At 41.6% G+C, this 19,485-nt stretch overlaps 1 protein-coding gene across 4 annotated transcripts in view; it reads right to left on the reverse strand.

Moving 5' to 3' along the window:
• The window catches only part of ATRN (attractin), a 161,402-nt gene that overhangs the window by 67,046 nt on the left and 74,871 nt on the right, over positions 1-19,485 (reverse strand). For all 4 annotated transcript variants that reach the window (XM_058685027.1, XM_058685025.1, XM_058685024.1 and 1 more), the window contains exons 12-18: positions 15,836-16,056; positions 13,517-13,638; positions 12,574-12,712; positions 10,516-10,706; positions 7,859-8,078; positions 6,395-6,580; positions 5,661-5,894 (exon numbers count right to left, since the gene is read on the reverse strand). In XM_058685027.1, the coding sequence (XP_058541010.1) occupies positions 5,661-5,894; positions 6,395-6,580; positions 7,859-8,078; positions 10,516-10,706; positions 12,574-12,712; positions 13,517-13,638; positions 15,836-16,056 (1,313 nt within the window). The remainder of the gene's footprint in view (positions 1-5,660; positions 5,895-6,394; positions 6,581-7,858; positions 8,079-10,515; positions 10,707-12,573; positions 12,713-13,516; positions 13,639-15,835; positions 16,057-19,485) is intronic.

The following is a 19,485-nucleotide window of genomic DNA, read 5'->3' on the forward strand; positions in this document are numbered from 1 at the left end:
CACAAGTGGAGTTAGTAAGATTCTTGATGCATATAGGACTTTACAACTAGAAAGGTATATAAAACCTGGGCCTCTCAGGACTGCTGTTCACTGCAGATTCCAGTGGGGCCATCCACAGAGTGCATAACCTGTACCACTACACATGGAAGATCTCATTCTGCAAGTCTGTCTTTTCCCCTCCAGCTCTACTGAGATACTACTGTGTAAGGAGCACAATGCATTGATTTGATACACTTATATATCACTAAATGATTACTACCGTAATGTTAGCCTTGCCTCATATCACATAATTACTATTGCTTTTTTGTGGTGAAAACATTTAAGGTTTACTTTTTAGCAACCTTTGCAGATCTCTCTTGGTTGACCAACGTGATACAGGTTTTCACCGTCTCGGCAACCTTCCACAGTCTTGCATCAGTTCTGTTTACCCACCTCTTTTCTTTTTTTTTTTTTTTAATTTTTTTTTTTTCAACGTTTTTGATTTATTTTTGGGAGAGAGACATAGCATGAACGGGGGAGGGGCAGAGAGAGAGGGAGACACAGAATCGGAAACAGGCTCCAGGCTCCGAGCCATCAGCCCAGAGCCTGACGCGGGGCTCGAACTCACGGACCGCGAGATCGTGACCTGGCTGAAGTCGGACGCTTAACCGACTGCACCACCCAGGCGCCCCTACCCACCTCTTTTCTAATCCCTGCAGGTATTTGAGTTGTCCTATACAGACTGCAGCTGAAAAACTTAAAAATGACTCTATCAGTTAGGAATGCACCAAGAATACTTGGTGTGGGATATACATGTTGTTCCTGTTAAGGTGAACAACTGTATAGGCGTCAAAAGGGCAAAGTACAACACACACACAAAATGTAATACCTAAAACCATTTACCAATAAAAATCTGTGTTCTAGTTCAAGATAAAAAGACTGAACAAATGTTTCTCTCTCTCTCTCTCTCTCTCTCTCTCTCTTCCCCTTCAAAATCCCACTGAAAGTACAAAAAAAAATGTAAAAACAAGCATAAATCAATCGGAGTATGGGATAAGAAGAAAAAGTGCTATCAGAAGTGTATTGAGAGATACTTCCAAAATACTGAACAATTTCTAGAAATTATAAAACAGATAGTGTCAGGTATCTAATAGAAAAAGGGGAGTTGAGACATTCTGTCTCCTAATGTAGAAGGTGGGGACAGGGAAAGTTACTAGATGCACTTGACCAACTGACACTTGAAAAATCCAACTGAGGCTGGGAGACAGAGCAGGCTTTGGGAGAGTGGCAAACAGCAGGAAGTATCTCGTGACCAGCTCTGTGTCTGTTCAACCTCACACAACATACAAAAATAAACCCAAAATGGATTGTGGACCTAAACAGAAGAAAAAATCTATGAAACTTTAAAAAAGAAAACATAGGGGGTGCCTGGGTGGCTTAGTCGTGTCCAACTTCGGCTCAGGTCATGATCTCACTGTTCATGAGTTCGAACCCCGCATCGGGCTCTGTGCCGACGGCTCAGAGCCTGGAGCCTGCTTCGGACTCTGTGTTTCCCTCTCTCTCTCTCTCTCATCCCCTCCCCCGCTCACGCTCTGTCTCTGTTTCTTGGGAAAATAAACATTTAAAAATTTTATTAAAAAAAAATAAAAAAGAAAACATAGGAGGAGCACCTGAGTGGCTGAGTTGGTTGAGTCTGACTCTTGATTTCGGCCCAGGTCATGATCTCACAGTTGATAGGACTGAGTCGCACATCAGGCTGATTCTCTCTTGAGTATCAATTCTCCGCTTCAGATTCTCTCTCTCCCTCTCTCTCTGCCCCTCCCTCCCCCCAGTGCATCACTCACTTTCTCTCTCTCGAAATAAATAAACAAACATGAAAAAAAAGAAAACAGGAGTAAATCTCTGTGATCTTGGGTTAGTTAGGCACTGATTTCTTACAGTACCAAAAGCACATGGGATAAAAGAAACCACTGATACACTGAACTCACAAAATTTAAAACTTGTATATTTCAAAAGATTCCACCAAAAAAGTAAAAAGAAACCCACAGAATGGAAGAAAATATTTGCAAATCATATACTCAGTAAGGAACTTGTATCTAGAATTCACAAAGAATTTTACATGTCCATAAGAAAAAGACAAATAATGCAATTTAAAAATGGGCAAAGAATTTGAATAGACATTTCTCCTAAGAAGATGCAAATGGCCTGTAAGATGCTCAACTTCATCAGTCATGAGAGAAATGCAAATCAAAACCAGTGAGATACTGTTTCTCACATACTAGAATATCTGCAATCAAAAAACGGACACAGGCATTGATGAGCATGGGGAGAAAGCTCAACCTTTTCAGACTTCTAGTGAGAATGGAAAATGGTGCCACTACTTTGGAAAACCCCGTGCCCATTATTCCTCATTCCCACTCCCAGCCCTAGTCAACAGTTAACCTATTTTTTTTCTCCGTATATTTGCTCTTTTTTGGCCATCTCATATAAATGGTATCATAATAATAAACAGTCTTGAATCTGACTGGTTTTACGGAGCATGCTTTTGAGGCTCATCCATGTCACAGAATATAGTACTCTGCTCCTTTTTGTTGCCTAATAGTATTCCATCATATGGATGTATCACATTTTGTTTATCCATTCGCCAGCTGACAGACACTGGGTTGTTTCCACTTTTGTCTACTATGAATAATGCTGCTATGAGCATTCACCGCAAGTTTTTGGGTAGACATATGTTTTTAATTCTCTTGGGTATATATTGGGCCATATGACAACTCTATGTTTAACTTTTTGAGGAACTGCCAAACGGTTTCCCAAAGTGGCCGCACCATTTTACATTCCTTCCAGCAATGTGTGAGGGTTCCAATTTCTTGAATGTTGTTGAGCATCTTTTCATGTGCTTATTGGCCATTTGTGTATCTTCTTTGGAGAAATGTCTATTTCAATCTTTTGCCCATTTCATAATTGGGTTTTTTTTTTTTTTTTTTTTTTTTTTTTACTGTTGAGTTTTAAGAGTTCTTTATGTATTCTGGACTTTAGACTCTTACCAGATACTGTATATGATTTGCAAATATTCTCTCCCATTCTGTGGGTTGCCATTTCACCTCATATATTCCTGATATTAACAAAAATGCACAGATTTAAATATCTCATGAATTAAACTAGTAGATAAGAAACAGAATTATAGATCCTTTGACCTCTTAGAGAGGAAAAAAGGAACACAGGACATTTGTTTGGTAGACAAAAAAAAAACCAAACTGGTTTCTTATTTTACATTTTCCTGCTCTTTTCCTTGCCTGAGAATGACTTCTTTATATCCTTTGCCCACTTCTTCTGTTGAGCTTACACATTTTTTTCTTCCTGGAGGACAGAGGTTTACATACTCTGGATGATAATCTTTATACTGCAGATATTTTCCCCCAGCCTATTTCTTGCCTTTTACTGTTACTTAGGGTGGTCTTTCCCTTACAGAAGTCCTCATTTCCCTGTTGTCAGTGGCACCGTGTGTCAGACTCTTGGAGAAGTTCTTACCCACTAACCTCCTGGGGTCTTTGCACCTAACCTCTCCCAGCTGTTCTGGAGGCCCATCAGCACATTCTTGAGTATTTACTGACAGTCTGAATCAAAGGCCAATTTCTCAGGGTTGATTTCTCAGGACACCCTTCCCAACTCATGGTCTATTCCTTCTTGACCAACCACTGGAAGGAAGGGGGAGGAAGGGAACAGAGGGAGAGGGGGAGGGAGAGCAGGCAGGCAGGCTTAATTTTTCCTCTTGCCAGGGATAGGGACCCTTCCCTCCCCCTTCTCCCTTTTCTTAGAGCACTTCAAGGAAACCTATTTTTACAAATCCTTTCTCTTTTCCTTTAACATGTATATGTATGTAAACCTTTTCAAAAACCTAAATAAACCTCTTATCAGCACAACAATCAGAGGAATTTTTTCTTTTCTTTTTTTTTTTTTAAATTTTTTTTTTTTTTTTAATTTATTTTTGGGACAGAGAGAGACAGAGCATGAACGGGGGAGGGGCAGAGAGAGAGGGAGACACAGAATCAGAAACAGGCTCCAGGCTCCGAGCCATCAGCCCAGAGCCTGACGCGGGGCTCGAACTCACGGACCGCGAGATCGTGACCTGGCTGAAGTCGGACGCTTAACCGACTGCGCCACCCAGGCGCCCCTGGAGGAATTTTTTCTTAAGGGCCTGGGAGCCATCACTTTGAAATGTAAACATCAAGGAAGCCAGCACCCTACCTCCCTGTCACTTTGGGAATTTAGTCTGGGTGCATTAGTGCCACACTGTAACCAGCTGCTTGCTATAAAGATATAAGTAGCTTATATGCCTATTTAAAAAGGCAAGCTTTCTCAGGGCACCCGGGTGGCTCAGTCCGTTAAGCGTCCGACTTCGGCTCAGGTCATGACCTCACGGTTTGTGAGTTCGAGCCCTGCATTAGGCTCTGTGCTGACAGCTCAGAGCCTGGAGCCTGCTTCAGATTCTGTGTCTTCCTCTCTCTCTGACCCTCCCCCACTCACACTCTGTCTCTCTCTGGAGAATAAGTAAACATTTAAAAAAAAAAAAAAAAGGTGAGATTTCTCGTGGTTTTTGCAATCTCATTAGTGGATTGCCTCCGAGGTGTACCACTGGCGTACCAGTCTGGTTTAATGCTTACTCAAAATAAGACTATTTTCTTTTTTTTTCTGCATTTGTGAAAAGGAATTTCTGGGTTGGCAGGAAATTTATTTTTCATTTTTCCTCTAACAATTGCCACAATGTATTTTTCAGTAAAAAGCAAACTAGAACAACAGATATCATATTAATCCTATATAGCATAGTATTTTCTATTTTTTAAGTTTACATATTTATTTTGAGAGAGAGAGAGAGAGGGGGAGAGAGGGAGAGGAACAGAGAGAAAGAGAGAGAGGGAGAGAGGGAGAGAGGGAGAGAATTCAAGTAGGCTCTGTGCTGGCAGTGCAGAACCTGATGAGGGGCTTGAACTCATGAAACTATGAGATCATGACCTGAGCTTGAGTCACAAGCTCAACTGACTGAGCCACCCCTGCACCCCAGTATTTTCTATCTCTAAAATAGAAATGGGTATGTCTGAAGGTATCTATATTAAACCATTAAAAGTTTTTACCTCTATGAAGAACTGGACTTGAGAAGAGGAATTCCAGTTTTTATTTTATCTACATCTGTAGTATTTGTTTATAATGAACATACTTCATTACTTCTGTAGTGAAAGCAAAACACCTCACTTGAACTTCTGTGTTTTCATTAATTGACACTGAAAATATTTTTCAGGGGCACCTGGGTGGCTCGGTCAGTTGTGTCTGACTCTTGATTTCATCTCTGAGAGTCATGATCTCACGATCCTGGGATTGAGTCCCTCGTCAGGCTCTGCGCTGGTGGTGTGGAGCCTGCTTGGGATTCTCTCTTCCTTTCTCTCTGACTCTCCCCAGCCTATGCTCACTCGCTGGCTCTCTCAAAATAAATAAACTTAAAAAAAAAAAAACCCAAAACCAAATTAGTTTAAAAAAAAAATAGTTTTCATGCAAAACTATTTCTCCTAAAATGATGTTATTTTTTTTCCTAAAGGAAATTCATATAAATAACATAGCTTTCAAAGTTTTATTCTTTATAAATAGGCAGTGAAACAACTTGATTTTGGGCATTCAAGACAAATTACCTGGACAATGGATGAAAGACCAGTTGTATCTGCTGTCCTCCAGGCACATGCTGGAATTGAGAAGGGGCTGCGGGTAGGAATTTCCCACAGGGGTCTGAGAAGGCATCTTCACTGGTCCTTTATAGGAGCCTTCTATACATTTCCCTTTGCCAGTATTGCTGGGGTCAGTACACCAGCCGCAGCCTGGCTGCTCCAAGCAATGGCTACAGGTACAGTAGCCTGAACAATTTTCAGCTGTAAGAGGGCACAAGTTACAATTCACTAGCACAATTCACTAGGTTGCTTTGAATTCATTGTATTTAAATTACCCTTTTTAAAAACAATTCCCTTTTTTTTAAAACAGACTATTCAACTTCTGTCAGTCAAGACTCCTATTCTAAAGTGACTGTTTAAATGACACAATAAATTTAAAGAGCCCAATACCTTGCCCAACACAGAATAGGGACTCCTCTCCCTCCTCTCTCAATCCCAGGATGTTGAGGGAGAAAGGGACCTTAGTGGTCATCTACCGGAGTCCATTTATTTCATCAATCAGGAGAGTAAGGTGTGGAGACGTTGCACGGATGAAGCAGTAGGATACTGAAGCTGGGTAAGCTGCTTCTGGACTCTGCGGTCTATCCCACCCGGCTTGGTTCTGCATGAAGGTTCTCCTCCGGCAGTCTCAGCCTTGTCCCTAAAATGCTCAGGGGCCGACAGCGCGGCCCCACAGCAGGAACGGCACCCTTTTCACTTACGGGGGCAGCTGCTCATGGTGTACCATTCCATACACTGGCCAAAAGGGAAGGAGGCCACGTAGGCGTTGGAGTCCACGCACTGCTTCATGTTGCTGCACCACATACACTCTGAGCTGCCACTGGTGCACTCTCCACACGCCGTCCGCAAGGCACACGGCGTCCGGCACTGCTTGGCACTGTGGTTCGCTGGGAAGCAAACCCAAGAGAGACACTTAGAGCTCCCACCACGTTGGCTGAGATCAAAAAGGCCTGTCAGGGTGGGCTGTGACCCATTAGCGTGTCACGACATCAATGCAGTGGGCTACATTGAATGTAGGGGGAAACAGAAAACACAGAGTCACCATGTACTGGTTAGTCAAGTATACTCATACGCTTGGGGGGTAAAAAACTCTTTCTTTTCTTTTTTTTTTTTTTTTTTAAACTCTTTCTTTTCAAAGAGCCTTAAGGACAAACACGAGGGAACAAGCTAATCTTTCTATAAGAGCAGTGGTTCTAAAGCTCCTTACAAAATATGGGACCCAGGATATTGAAACCCACCTCAACATGAAAACTTGTATCTTTGTGTATTTGGGGGGTAGAAGGAGCACAGCATTCATTAAATGCACCAAAGCATTCAGGACCCAAAAAGGCTGAGAAGCTCCCCTACAGGAAGTTTAGCAACCGTATTTTAAGGGGATTCCTACAGGGCTATGCGTTCTCTTCTACACCTGTGTACTCTTCAGACAACTTACAGTACCTTGCTAAATGAGACACTATGTCAATGGAGTCCAGCCTCCCAAAAAGCTCCCACAAAATTCTATCTGCTGTGTGCGTCCCTGCGTCCCTCTGCAGGAATACGACGCTTGCGCGTGCTGCAGAGGCTGCCCCCAGGCCTGCCTTTGGGAAGCTTGACTGTAGCCCAGAGGAGAGACCCCAAGCCCATGGGGAGCCTGAATGTAGCCCAGAGGAGAGATCTGAACCTGAGAAGCTACTCAGGGTGTGCTCCTCGGTACTCTCTCACAGCTCTAGCGTGCTTCAGGTTTGCTTCTGCTGTCACGTAACCGCTCTCCTCATTTTTCTGTCTACTGTCCCTGCAGTGACCTGCTTGCTCTTCTGATCTTTTCTTTGCATTCTTGTTCTTTCTTCCACAGCATTTCTTTGCCAGCACCAAGACATCTGCCTGTTGGAGCAAATTCTCAACACTTTTTGTGGTCAACACACCAATCAATCTCACTGTAAATGAGAATATTAGGCTCTTTTGAAAAGAATTAGTGATTTTTGTTTATGATTATGGCTCATACTACGCAGAGCCAAAGACTATTTCCTTCTGCGTTTAAATTCTGGGTGACACTCTGCTTCATATGCTTGAAACCAATACTCCATCTGTTGCTCGTGACTATCTCACACATCTCAATATTTAACTATGCCTCCTACAGTTTCTCTTTCAGTGAGCTTCCAATGACAATCATTCACCCATATACTTACCAGGCCTTTCGCAGACACTACCATTGAGTGGGTTGATGCAGGTTGCAGCCTTCAAGCCCCGAGTACTGGGTTCTGACAAGATTCCACAGAATCCAGCATCACTGGGCTCAGACGGCATCCACTGTAGCAAACTATTTGTGAATGGGGACATATCTTCCCAGCACCAGTAGGACACATTGATCTTCCGAAGGCCAACCCATGGGGTTAAGGTGAGCTTGGACTACAGGCAAAAGAGACACAGCTATGTATAAGCAATGTCTTGAACAAAACAGGCTTCTAGATAAAAACCACTAAGTTACATATACCCACAGATAAAAGAAAACCTCCCTATCCTGACTGAGCCACGGCAGAGTAGGACAGACTATCATTTTTAATGTTATATATCATCCCTGGCACTTCAATATGACCGTTTTACAAAGGACAGAAATATAAGTCAGAGAAGATATAAAAATTTTCATAGAGATTAACAGCAAAGAGGTAATAATAAGTCCCTAAAGTACTATACCCTATGGCAAATGTTACACAGAGACGGCCATCCCCCAACCTCGGTTTAAATGATTACTTATGCATAAAAGCATCTTACCAATAATTTATGAAATACTGGTTATATGCTTATCCTTGGATCATTAACTAAGCTTGTGTTGGGGCTTTGGCCAGTTCAGATGATTGAAGATTTGTACTTTCAAGCTGGCGAGTACTGCCTGGCACTGAATTTTCTAGGGAATAAGAGGACCTCTGGGAGTCTCTGCCATCTTCTGCTCTATTAAAGTTTTCTTCTTGTTACAATTTAAAACAATTTTTAAGTCGAAGTATACGCTTCAGTCCAGAAATGAAAGATATTCCTAATATTGGCAGTTACAAACAGAATGTACAATGTATTTCCATTTTTGAGAGGAAAAAAATATACGTGCCTGTTAAAGATGTCAAAGAAATAAACATACCCAGAAGCTATTTTTAGTCGTAATAAATGATATTTATTTTGATTTTAATGCTAGCATCTTCTAAATTTCCTTTGCAATATGCATTTTTTAAGGAAAGAAAGCTAATTAAAATTAATACCTTTTAAAAGTCCTTCAATTTCTTCCTCTTAGGCTTCAGGATAGAATTCATAGCAATCAGCATTATACACAAGGCCTCTCTGGATTTGATACCTCGTGAGGCCCGGCCACAGGACCTCCCTTCCCCCTAGCCCACAGCCAGCCATGCAAACATACCTGCAGCTCACCCCTCGATCTCCACATCTTGCATGTGGCGGTACAATATAAAGATGGTGTTTCCCTCTCCACCTTCCCAACTCTCTCATCTTCAGAGATTACCTCTCTGGCTGTCTATCAGCCAGCCTCTGCCCTACAGGCTAGGTCCAGCGCTCGCTCTCGTTCTTCCGTGCAAGCCTGGGATTTAGGTTTAGACTCACACCTATGGAAGCACATTTCACTACAGTTGTCTTTTCACCTGTCAGTCTCACCACAAGACTGTGAATTCCTGTTGTACAAATGTGTTCCCAGCAGACCTGGGAGCTATGCAGAACCTTCTGGAGCCAGAAAACTGGAGGAAGAGGGAAAAGGTACCAGAAGATATATCTGTGGTCAGCTGGCAGAGCAGGACCCTTCTAGCCAGGTGTTCTTTCAAAGACATTGACCTGGGGGTCCCTGGTAATGTGGAAAGCTGTAAGCCATCAATTCTCTGAGGGAGTGACTACAGGTAAGACCGGCCAACAGCCAAGGACAGGACAGAGGAAGAGGCCCATTTCTGGGGCTGAGGAAAAGAGAAACAAATCTCTGATGGAGATTATGCAATGTGAAAAACCCTTCAAAATATCATAAAACATAAAATGCGGCCATAGTGTTCCCTGAGATAACCACATTTATAATGTATTGCCAGTGTCTGAAGTGTCCATGCCATACCAAAGCCGCACTGGAAAAAAGACCAACTGGAGAAAAGTAAAATACTATAGGGCCCCTCCCACCAGTCACACAGCAGGTGGTATACAGAGGCCAATGTAGCCAGGACCCAGACCACACTTTCCATGTTTTTCCCTGAAGGGGGCTGCACCCAACAAAGTGCTGCTCATCCCTCTCTAGACAAAATGTGTTTGTAGAATATCAACTACAGGTCACCTGAGGGCACTGGGAGGACAGGAAGAGAACTTGGGGCTTTCTGGGCTCAGAAACGTTTGATAAGAAAGTGCCCTCTCCTTTGGAGCTGGTCAGACCTAAGGAAGACCCAACAGTTCTTAGGGTGATTACCATTAAATATTACACACTGTAACAATACCTGAAACCTGACAGACTCCAGTGGCTTCCTTCAACCTAGCTAATCGGTAGTGACATCCCCTTTCCCTCTCCCCCAGCAGAACCCAGAAGCCAGGATGAAAGCATCAGCTGATGTCACAAGGATATGTGACACATGGCGCTACTCAATATATGTGTAATTATCCCTTTGTCTTACAATCTAATAGATATGACTTACAAAGTCTGAACAATTTTAAGGTAAGAAAGAAAGCATCAAAGGAAGAGCATCTGATCGTGCCAATCCAGTCTCTCAGTATACTCACACACCAGCACTCCGCGTGCCAGGCACATCACAGGGAAGCTGTGTTCGTGCTCTCAGTGGAAGGGTGGGTGATAGAAATTTAAGTTCTGAGGATGTTAACTCACCATGCTCTGTGATGACTGCATTATTCGCAGCTGCTTAAGGACAAATTCTACCTTCTTCTGGGTTGTAAGAGAAGCCAAAAAGGCATTGTGGTTCCTACAGGACAATTTAGCATTGTCATAATTCTCCTTGGCAGTGGTAATTTTCAAACACGAGTTTCCGACCAAATGCCAGCCAATGCCACAGATATTTTCTTTTGTAAAGCGGGGGAAAAAGAAAAAAAAGAGTTTTAGAAACCACACAAAACCACTACATTACCAGTTTGAATCACCGGAAACCTAGAAGGTTTCTGCAATTTGAATTCCACCATACTTCACTAGGATATGGTGACGGCATCCAACCCATCACTAAGGACCAATACGGAATAGAAGAAAGTTAGAATTCACCAGTCCTATTTCCTGGATCTCAAGAGGCATACTCTAAGGTCAATTCTCTATATCTTGGAAGAAAAAATCTTAGGTGCCAGTGCTCAATTTCTAAACTCCTTTTTGACGAACAATTAGAAACAAGACTAAAATCCTAAGTGAAGAGCAGAAAAATAAATATGCACAATGGAAGGATGGGGAAGAAAACTGTGGAGTGTGGAAATGAGTTGGTGAGTGAGTAAGACTACAGTCTTCAAAAGTTGCACTATTTTCACATCAAGTGGAAAGGGCACAAATCAAGGGCACAAAACGTCCCCAAAGTGAGGTGGAAAGATCCTTTTCGGGAAAAAACAAAACAAAACAAAACAACAACAAACCCAAAGTGATACAGCTGCAGCACATGAGGCAAGACGGGAATCTACTTCTGCAGTCACCCTGAACCCACCCAGTTCAGCTCTGTGCCCTGCCCCACAGAAGCTCTGCATGCTTCCTAAAGGGCACAGCAAAGCAACTTTGCCAGAAGTAAGTTCCCTGAAGAATGCCACCAACAATGCCCGTTACCAGTCAGTGAGGTAAGTGGAAGGTGCCATGGGAAAGGGTTCACTGAAGAGCAGATAAAGACTTGTTCTTGCAGGGTGCCTGGGTGGCTGAGTCGGTTAAGTGCCTGACTTCAACTCAGGTCATGATCTTGCAGTCTGTGAGTTCGAGCCCCACATCAAGCTCTGTGCTGATAGCTCAGAGCCTGGAGCCTGCTTCGGATTCTGTGTCTCCCCACCCCCAACCCCACTTACACTCTGCACCCCCCAACCCCACTTACACTCTGTCTCTCTCTCTCAAAAGTAATAAACGTTAAAAAAAAAAAAAAGACTTGTTCTTCCAAGTGTGGCATCAGTGTCACTACTCGTTATAATCTAGATTCTAGAGCCCCACCCCCGATGTGTATGAGAATCTGATTTCTGACAAAATCCCCTGCAGTGCACTGAAGTTTGAGATGCCATGAGATAAAGAACGAGAAGCTCACACTCATGCAAGATGAATCAAGTACTTCCAAAGGACATTCAAAAGGGGCCAGGCAGACCTTGTTGCCCTGGGCATGCTTCAGCTGCTGCACAGAACCACAGATGTACCCCTTTTGGGAAATTGTGGTTGAGCAAATGTATCATAGAACTTCTGTCGTGGCTGGCCAGCCTGAGGCCCTCAACTCTTCATTCCAAACCTTAGAGGCCATAAATTGAGATATTCAGGACTGGAGTCACCCCAGGAGGTGCTGCTGATAAAGGCATCTCTTTCCTTCTTGTCAGAAGGTGCTGACAATCTAATCCCAGTGTTCAGGAAGAACTATTCATAAAGTGCCCCTCAGACGGACTGGCTGCCAAAATTGCTGCATTCTACTGCCAGGTGACCACAACAGAGGCGGGCAGAGACAATGCAGCAGGCTCGAAGATACGGAGCCAAACTGTCATTCCATTCCCCAGAGCAGCAGATGATGCTTTACTTTATCTCAAAGCACAGTACGAGCAAATGCTTAAGAACTGTATTTTCATTAAAAAGAATAACCACAATTATGGTACGGTGGATGAATGGTTAAAATGAGTTTGTTTCCTGTACTGGGTTCAATCTGGGCTGCACAGTATGGGGGGCGTGTGTGTGACATCTCTGGACCCATGCACATCAAGATGCCCCTACAAGGCCTACCAGGCAGGGCGATGCACTCCTGATTCCGGGGCTCCCACTGGCAGTTCTGGTCCAGGGCACAGCTCCTACAGCTGGTCTTCTTGTTACAGTAGTACATGGGGTTATCCTTGGGGCAATTCTCATATGTGGAAATGGAGATCTAGAACACAGTGGACAAAAGCTTTTCTCTTAATCCCCGGCCAGAACTCATGGTGAGGACAAACAGGATGTTAAAATCAACAAAATTTTAACTGAGGAAGCAAACTGCAAATAAACACACAAATAAGACGCAGATGAATCAGGCCTGCAATGGAAATAGGGTGCTGAAATCTTCCGCACAAGGACATGCCTTGACCCAGCAAGGAGGCAAGGTGCTCTATTTTAAACACCACTCTTCTACCTGCTCATTTGTGAAATGGCGGCGTTCAACTCACTGCTTTTCAAAAGCCTCCCAAACAATTTAAAACTTTCATATTTTATGAACTGCTTTGTGGAATAAACTGTCAAAAACTATAGAAGCTGAGTCATTCTATTATTTTTTGCCCTAGAACCTAAAAAAGGAGATTCTGCAAAGTCGCCTGACTCACCTTCAGTCTCAAGTTCTAAAACTTGCTCCCAAAAGCTTGCACAGGTAGAGTGAGCTCACTCACACCAAACATCCAGCACTTAGCTACAGTCATGCCTCTAAGGAGTAGGGAGTACACAGAAGAATAGTCCTGCTCTCTTCTAAAACACTACACATCAACCCTTGTGGCCAGTAGGACCTTTGAAATTATGATGCACATAGCAGCCCTTCCTAAAAGAAAACCTAAGCGATATAATAAAATCCAAATCCACACCAAAGGTTTTAAAAATAAGTCTGGGCCAGTATTTGTACCATACACACTATAGTCTTACACCTGACCCCCCCCCGCCCCCCGGGGACCCTTTCATCCTCTGAAATCCTTGAGAGACGGCCCCTGACCTGGCCTTCCGTGCAGCTGTGGTTCACAGGGACACAATGATCATTGCACCAGTGGCAGTCGTTGGTGTTGGCTGTGCAGCTGTAACAATCAGTGTGCTGGTCGCATCTGTCATGGTCAAGAGCTACGAAAAGAAGAAAAATTCATCAACTGTGACAGCTCCTCCTCAGAAAAATCTGAGACTAAGGTTTTTAAAAATGTTAACAAGGGATGGGAAGTAAAATAAGTAAAACTGGCAGGAAAATATGCTGGTGTGCTCAGGTTAAAAGAATATTTAGAAATAAGTAAGAAGTTTAAAGAAACACTCTTTTGTAAGCCCCCTACTCCCATAGAAAGTACACAGAGAGGGAAAAACAAAGATATATTCATTTCATTCCACGATAATGAGATATAATGGAAGCAGGCCAGGTTCTCTGAATACTTTTTTTCCCCGAGAAAAAAAGCAGCTAGCAATAGAATGAACACCAAGAGCTGTCGAGGACCCAAACAAAGTAACGTCACAGACCAAACCACTCCTCCCAGCTGTAAATGCAAGGCTAATCTGGGCACAGGAAGCAGGCAGCACCAAGGAAGCCCAAAGGAGGCACCAGGCTGAGACACATTCTGTACACATGTATGTAAATCTAAGAGTCTTAAGTTTGAGATCTTCTGGGCTACTACAGACCTGCTGCATCTCCTGTGGACCCCTGACAGGCCAAGGTCAGCAACAAAAGAGAGCCCATACAACCATGCTGCTTCATCTGTTGATCCACTTGCGAACATGGCACATGATGGAACCCATGGACAAGACAAGGCAGGGCCCACCCCCACGAAGCATGCTCCTTGGGTTGCTGATGTCCTCCTCTGGTCATCGCCCCACGGACTGGGCCCACACAGAAAGAAGAGTGACCAGGGATATGACATCTGAGATAAGTTCACAGCAAAGGGATTCATACTGAACCATCTAAGGTAATTAAATATTATTTTCTATAATCATGTACATTTAATTTGAACTTTTAAAACCTGGATTAAAAAAAAAAAAACAATTTCACAGATTTTATCCCTTTGAACCCTACCAGGTTCTGGTCCTCTCTGTTCTTCAGCGCTTACTAGGAAGTTGCCTGGGTGTCCTTTTTGAGGATTTATACTCATCTTAATTTGAAGCGTTCCAGGACAGTAAAAGCTGACTCTATCCACCATAACCCTCATGGTAACATGCTACACCAACTCTAACAATTAAGAAATTCAGCCAACATTCTTTAAATTAATTGAAGTGAACAAATACTTTGCAGAGACATTTTTCTTACTTTTAAAGGTAGGATATTACCTCACTTTATTACAGATATTATCTCACTGTATTACACTGTGCTGTAAGCCAGAGCAAAACCATAAGAAGCTAAGTAGACAAGATGAAGAAAGCCTGGAAAACATAAGGGGTGCTTCTAAAAGCTAGGACCACTGGTCATCCTCAGCAACTCTCTTGCCTTGCTATCATTGCTGTGCCCAAATAGAGAAGCTACAAAAGAGTACTCTGCATAGAGAGCAACTCTACCTCTATCCACTAGAACAATCTACTCCAACATAGCTTTTCTGGGTTGCCCCTCTTAATTTCATCCTTAACATCAGAACTGCATAATCCAATATGGTAGCCACTAGCCTCATGTAATTTTTTTTTAAATTTTTTAAATGTTTCTTTATTTCTGAGACAGAGAGAGACAGAGCATGAGTGGGGGAGGGGCAGAGAGGGAGACACAGAATCCAAAGCAGGCTCCGGGCTCTGAGCTGTCAGCACAGAGCCCGACACGGGGCTCGAACTCACAAACCGCGAGTTCGTGACCTGGGCCAAAGTCGGACGCTTAACTGACTGAGCCACCCAGGCACCCCTGTAATTTTTTAATTTAAGTTAATTAAAGTTTAAAATTCAATTCTTTGGTCTCACCAGTCTCATTTCAAGTGTCTCATATAGCCACATGTGACTAGTAGCTCCCATACTGAGACAATGCACATGTAATATACTTTCATCATCACAAAAAGGTTGTCCTGGATTGCATTGCCTGAGACCAACTGCTAGGTTCAGGAGTTGGTATACAAAAATCTATGCAATGCTAAGGTTTTGTCTCCATCACTCATGGCTTCTAGGAGCCATGTGGCATGATCCCATCTATCGTAAAAATGTTTAGAAACCAATTTTTAATCACCCATAAGCCTTTGCTCCAGTTATTACCAAATAATTCTGGATAATAAAATGAAGATAAAAAATGAATATATCTTAAGTGCTTCCACGATTCAGACAAAATGAGATTTCAAATTAATTAAATTTTAAGAAAAGGATAAAAACATACTTCCTTTGGAAAAACATTCTGATTTTAACTTTTCTTCTTGTGCTTCAGTTGCCAACTCCCAGGAGATGCACTGAGATGACCCTGTGTCCCACACACACCGGACGCCGGGCCCTGCCGCTAGACAAGCAGCTTCACTCCGGTGTGCTTCACACTGTTCCGAGGTGAATACCAGGATGTCACTGAGGAGGAGACTATTGAAACCACCAAATACATACATGGTGCTACAGGGAGAAAAAAAAAAAAGGAGAGGCGTAGGTTACTGAAAGCTTCTATAAACAAATGCATGAAATGCTTCTTACAATCCTTAGACAAAATGTCCCCAAATGCCCATCCATTCGGGATGTGATGTGAATAAACAATGGTATATCCACACAATGAAACAGCAGTCAGTAGATGTAAAAAGGAATGAGCACGATTTCTACATACTGCTCTGGAGTGACCTTCAGGATCTATTGCTATGTGAAAAAAAAGGAAATGCAGAGAAAAGTATATATTGTATGTTAGCATTTATCTAGTGAGGGGAGGGGAAAAAGGAAATCAAATACACACAGACACACATGCACACACACACCGCTTTTCATTTAAGAACAACAAAGCTTTTCTTTGAAAAAAATTTTTAATGTTTATTTTTGAGAGACAGACAAAGTGCAAGTGGGGGAGGGGCAGAGAGAGAGGGAGACAGGATCTGAAGTGGGCTCTGGGCTGACAGCAGAGAGCCTGATGTGGGGCTTGAACTCATGAACCATGAAACCATGACCTGAGCCAAAGTGGGACACTTAACCCACAGAGCCAGCCAGGCAGTCCAACAAAGCGTCTCTTTGACTTATCTTCTTAAAAGGGTAGGACCAACCTAGTAGCAATGAATATAACTGGTATTTAGATTGTGGTATCTAAAAACCATTCTCTCCCCTACCACTTAAAAAACAAAAACAAAACACAAAACCCTAGGACTCTTTAGAGGCAACCCCTAGTAAGTCAGGTTTAAAAATAAAAACAAGGGAAAAAAAAAAAAACTAGGCAGAAAAACCAGCAGTGGTACACTGGGGGAGACAGACTCTACTGAATCAGTCTAGACAAGACACTAAACAAACAGCAACAACCCACAGTGGTGAAGGTGGGGGAATCAGAATCCACATCTGATACTACCTAAAATGTTTCCGTTTCAATAAAATGTTACAATATATGCAAAGAAACAAGAATGTGAACCAAATAGAGGAAGCAAAACAGTCCATCAAAACGGTCTCTGGGATGGCCCACATGTTGGACTCAAGAGACAAAGGCTTCAAATCAGCTATTACAAATATATTCAAAGAAAACTGTCTGAAGAATTAAGTCAAAATAGGATATGAGCGACTCAACAGATAAAGAATACCCATAAAGAGATACAAATTATAAGGAACAATTAAAAGGAAGTTCTGGAGTTGAAAAGTACAGTAAGTGAAATGAAAAATTCACTAGAGGGACTCAGCTGACTTGACCTGGCAGAGGAAAGAAACAGTGAATTGAAACATACATCAATAGTACCATAAGGGACTCTTAAATACAGAGAACAAACTGAGGGTTGCTGGAGGGGAGGTGGATGGGGGGATGGGCTAAATGGGTGATGGCCATTAAGGAGGGCACTTGTTGGGATGAGCACTGGGTGTTATATGTAAGTGATGAATCACTAAATTCTATTCCTGAAATCATTATTATACTATATGTTAACTAATTTGGATTTAAATAAAATCCTAAAAATTAAAAAAAGATATATCAATAACGATTATATAATCTGAAGAAAAAAAAATTTTTAAATCAAAGAAAATGAAAAGAGCATCAGAGACTTGTGGGAAACTATCAAGCATCATACATAAGCATAATGGGAGTCCCAGAAAGAAAAGAGAGAGAACAGAAAACACATTAAAAAAAATAATGGTTGAAAACTCCCCAGATTTGATGAAAATTATTAATCTATACATCCATAAAATTCAACAAACTCCAAGTAGGATAATCGCAAAAAGATCCATACTTACACACATTATAATTAAAAACTGCTGAGGGAAGGTGGGCAGGGAATGGGCTAAATGGGTGATGAGTATTAGGAGGGTGCTTGTTGTGTTGAGCCCTGGATGTTATATGTAAGTGATGAATCACTAAATTCTACTCCTGAAAACAAATTAACTTATTAATTAATTAATAAAAACTGCTAAAAAACCCAAAGAGAAACTCTTGAAAGCAATAAAAGTAGGATAACTCATCACATACAAGAGAATCACACTAAGATTAATGGCTAAGACACAATGGAAGCCAGAAGGCAGAGGACTGAAATATTCAAAGTACAGAAAGTAAAAAGTGTCAAATAACATTTTTTTAACCAACAAAACTATCCTTCCACAATGAAACTGAAATAAAGACATCCCCAGATAAACAAAGACTAAGAAAATTCTTTGCTGGCAGGACTGCCTTACTGAGAAAGAGTAAAGTAACAATAATAGTTGAAGACTTCAACATCTCACTCTTAATAATGAGAAAGCAACTAGGCATAAAATCAACAAGGCTACACAACACTTGAACAACATTATCAACCAATTTGACTTAACTGACAACTATGGAACACTCCACCCAAATAGAATAACACATATATTCTTTTCAAGGGCACATGGAACATTCTCCAGAATAGACCATATATGCTAGACCATAAAAAAACTCAGTAAATATTTGCGTTTTCCCCCCCCACTCCCTTCAATAAGTGTTTTTTTTTAAGAAAAGAAATCTTCAAAATATGTTCTCTAATCCCCAAAATGGAATTAAATTAGAAATCAACAGGCAGAAAGTCTGTGAACTCTACAAATATCTGAAAAACAAACAACATATTCTGAATAATCTATGGGTCAAAGAAGAAATCACAAGGGAAATTAGAGAATATTTTTAACTAAAAACAAAAATATGCCATTTTAAAAGTTTATGGGATGGGATTAAAGTAGTGCTTACAGACAAACTTACAGCTTTAAACACATACATTGGGGGGAAAAGGATCTAAAATCAATAACCTAAGGTTCCACCTTAAGAAACTAGAAAAAGAAAACAAACTAAACCCAAAGCAATCAGAAGGGAGAAAATGATATAGAAAAAAACAATAAAATATATACAAATAAAACAGAGAAAAATAAATGAAATCAATAGTTTGTTCTTTAAAAAATCAACAAAATTGACAACGCGTTAGAATGACCAAAAACTTAGACAGAAAATAAACTAACAAAATTAGGAATGAAGAAGGGACATCATTGTTGACCTTATAAAGATTAAAAAGCATATAAAGAAATACTATGGACTTTTATGCCAACAAATTAGACAAGTTAAATGCAACAAATTCCTAGCAAGACTTACTACTGAAAGTGACTCATTCTTCAAAAAATTAAAAAGTAGAGCTACAACATGATTCAGCAATTCCACTTCTGGGTATATACCCCAAAGAAAGAAAGCTAGACTATCAACAATAGCCAAAGTGTGGAAAGAGCCCAAATGTCCATCGATGGATGAATGGATAAAGAAGATGTGGTATATACATACAATGGAGTATTACCCGGCAACCAAAAAGAATGAAATCTTGCCATTTGCAACTACGATGGATGGAACTAGAGGGTATAATGCTACACGGAATTAGAGAAAGA

The sequence above is a fragment of the Neofelis nebulosa genome, chromosome 9 (genome assembly GCF_028018385.1).
Source record: "Neofelis nebulosa isolate mNeoNeb1 chromosome 9, mNeoNeb1.pri, whole genome shotgun sequence".
NCBI classification, from domain to species: Eukaryota; Metazoa; Chordata; class Mammalia; order Carnivora; family Felidae; genus Neofelis; species Neofelis nebulosa.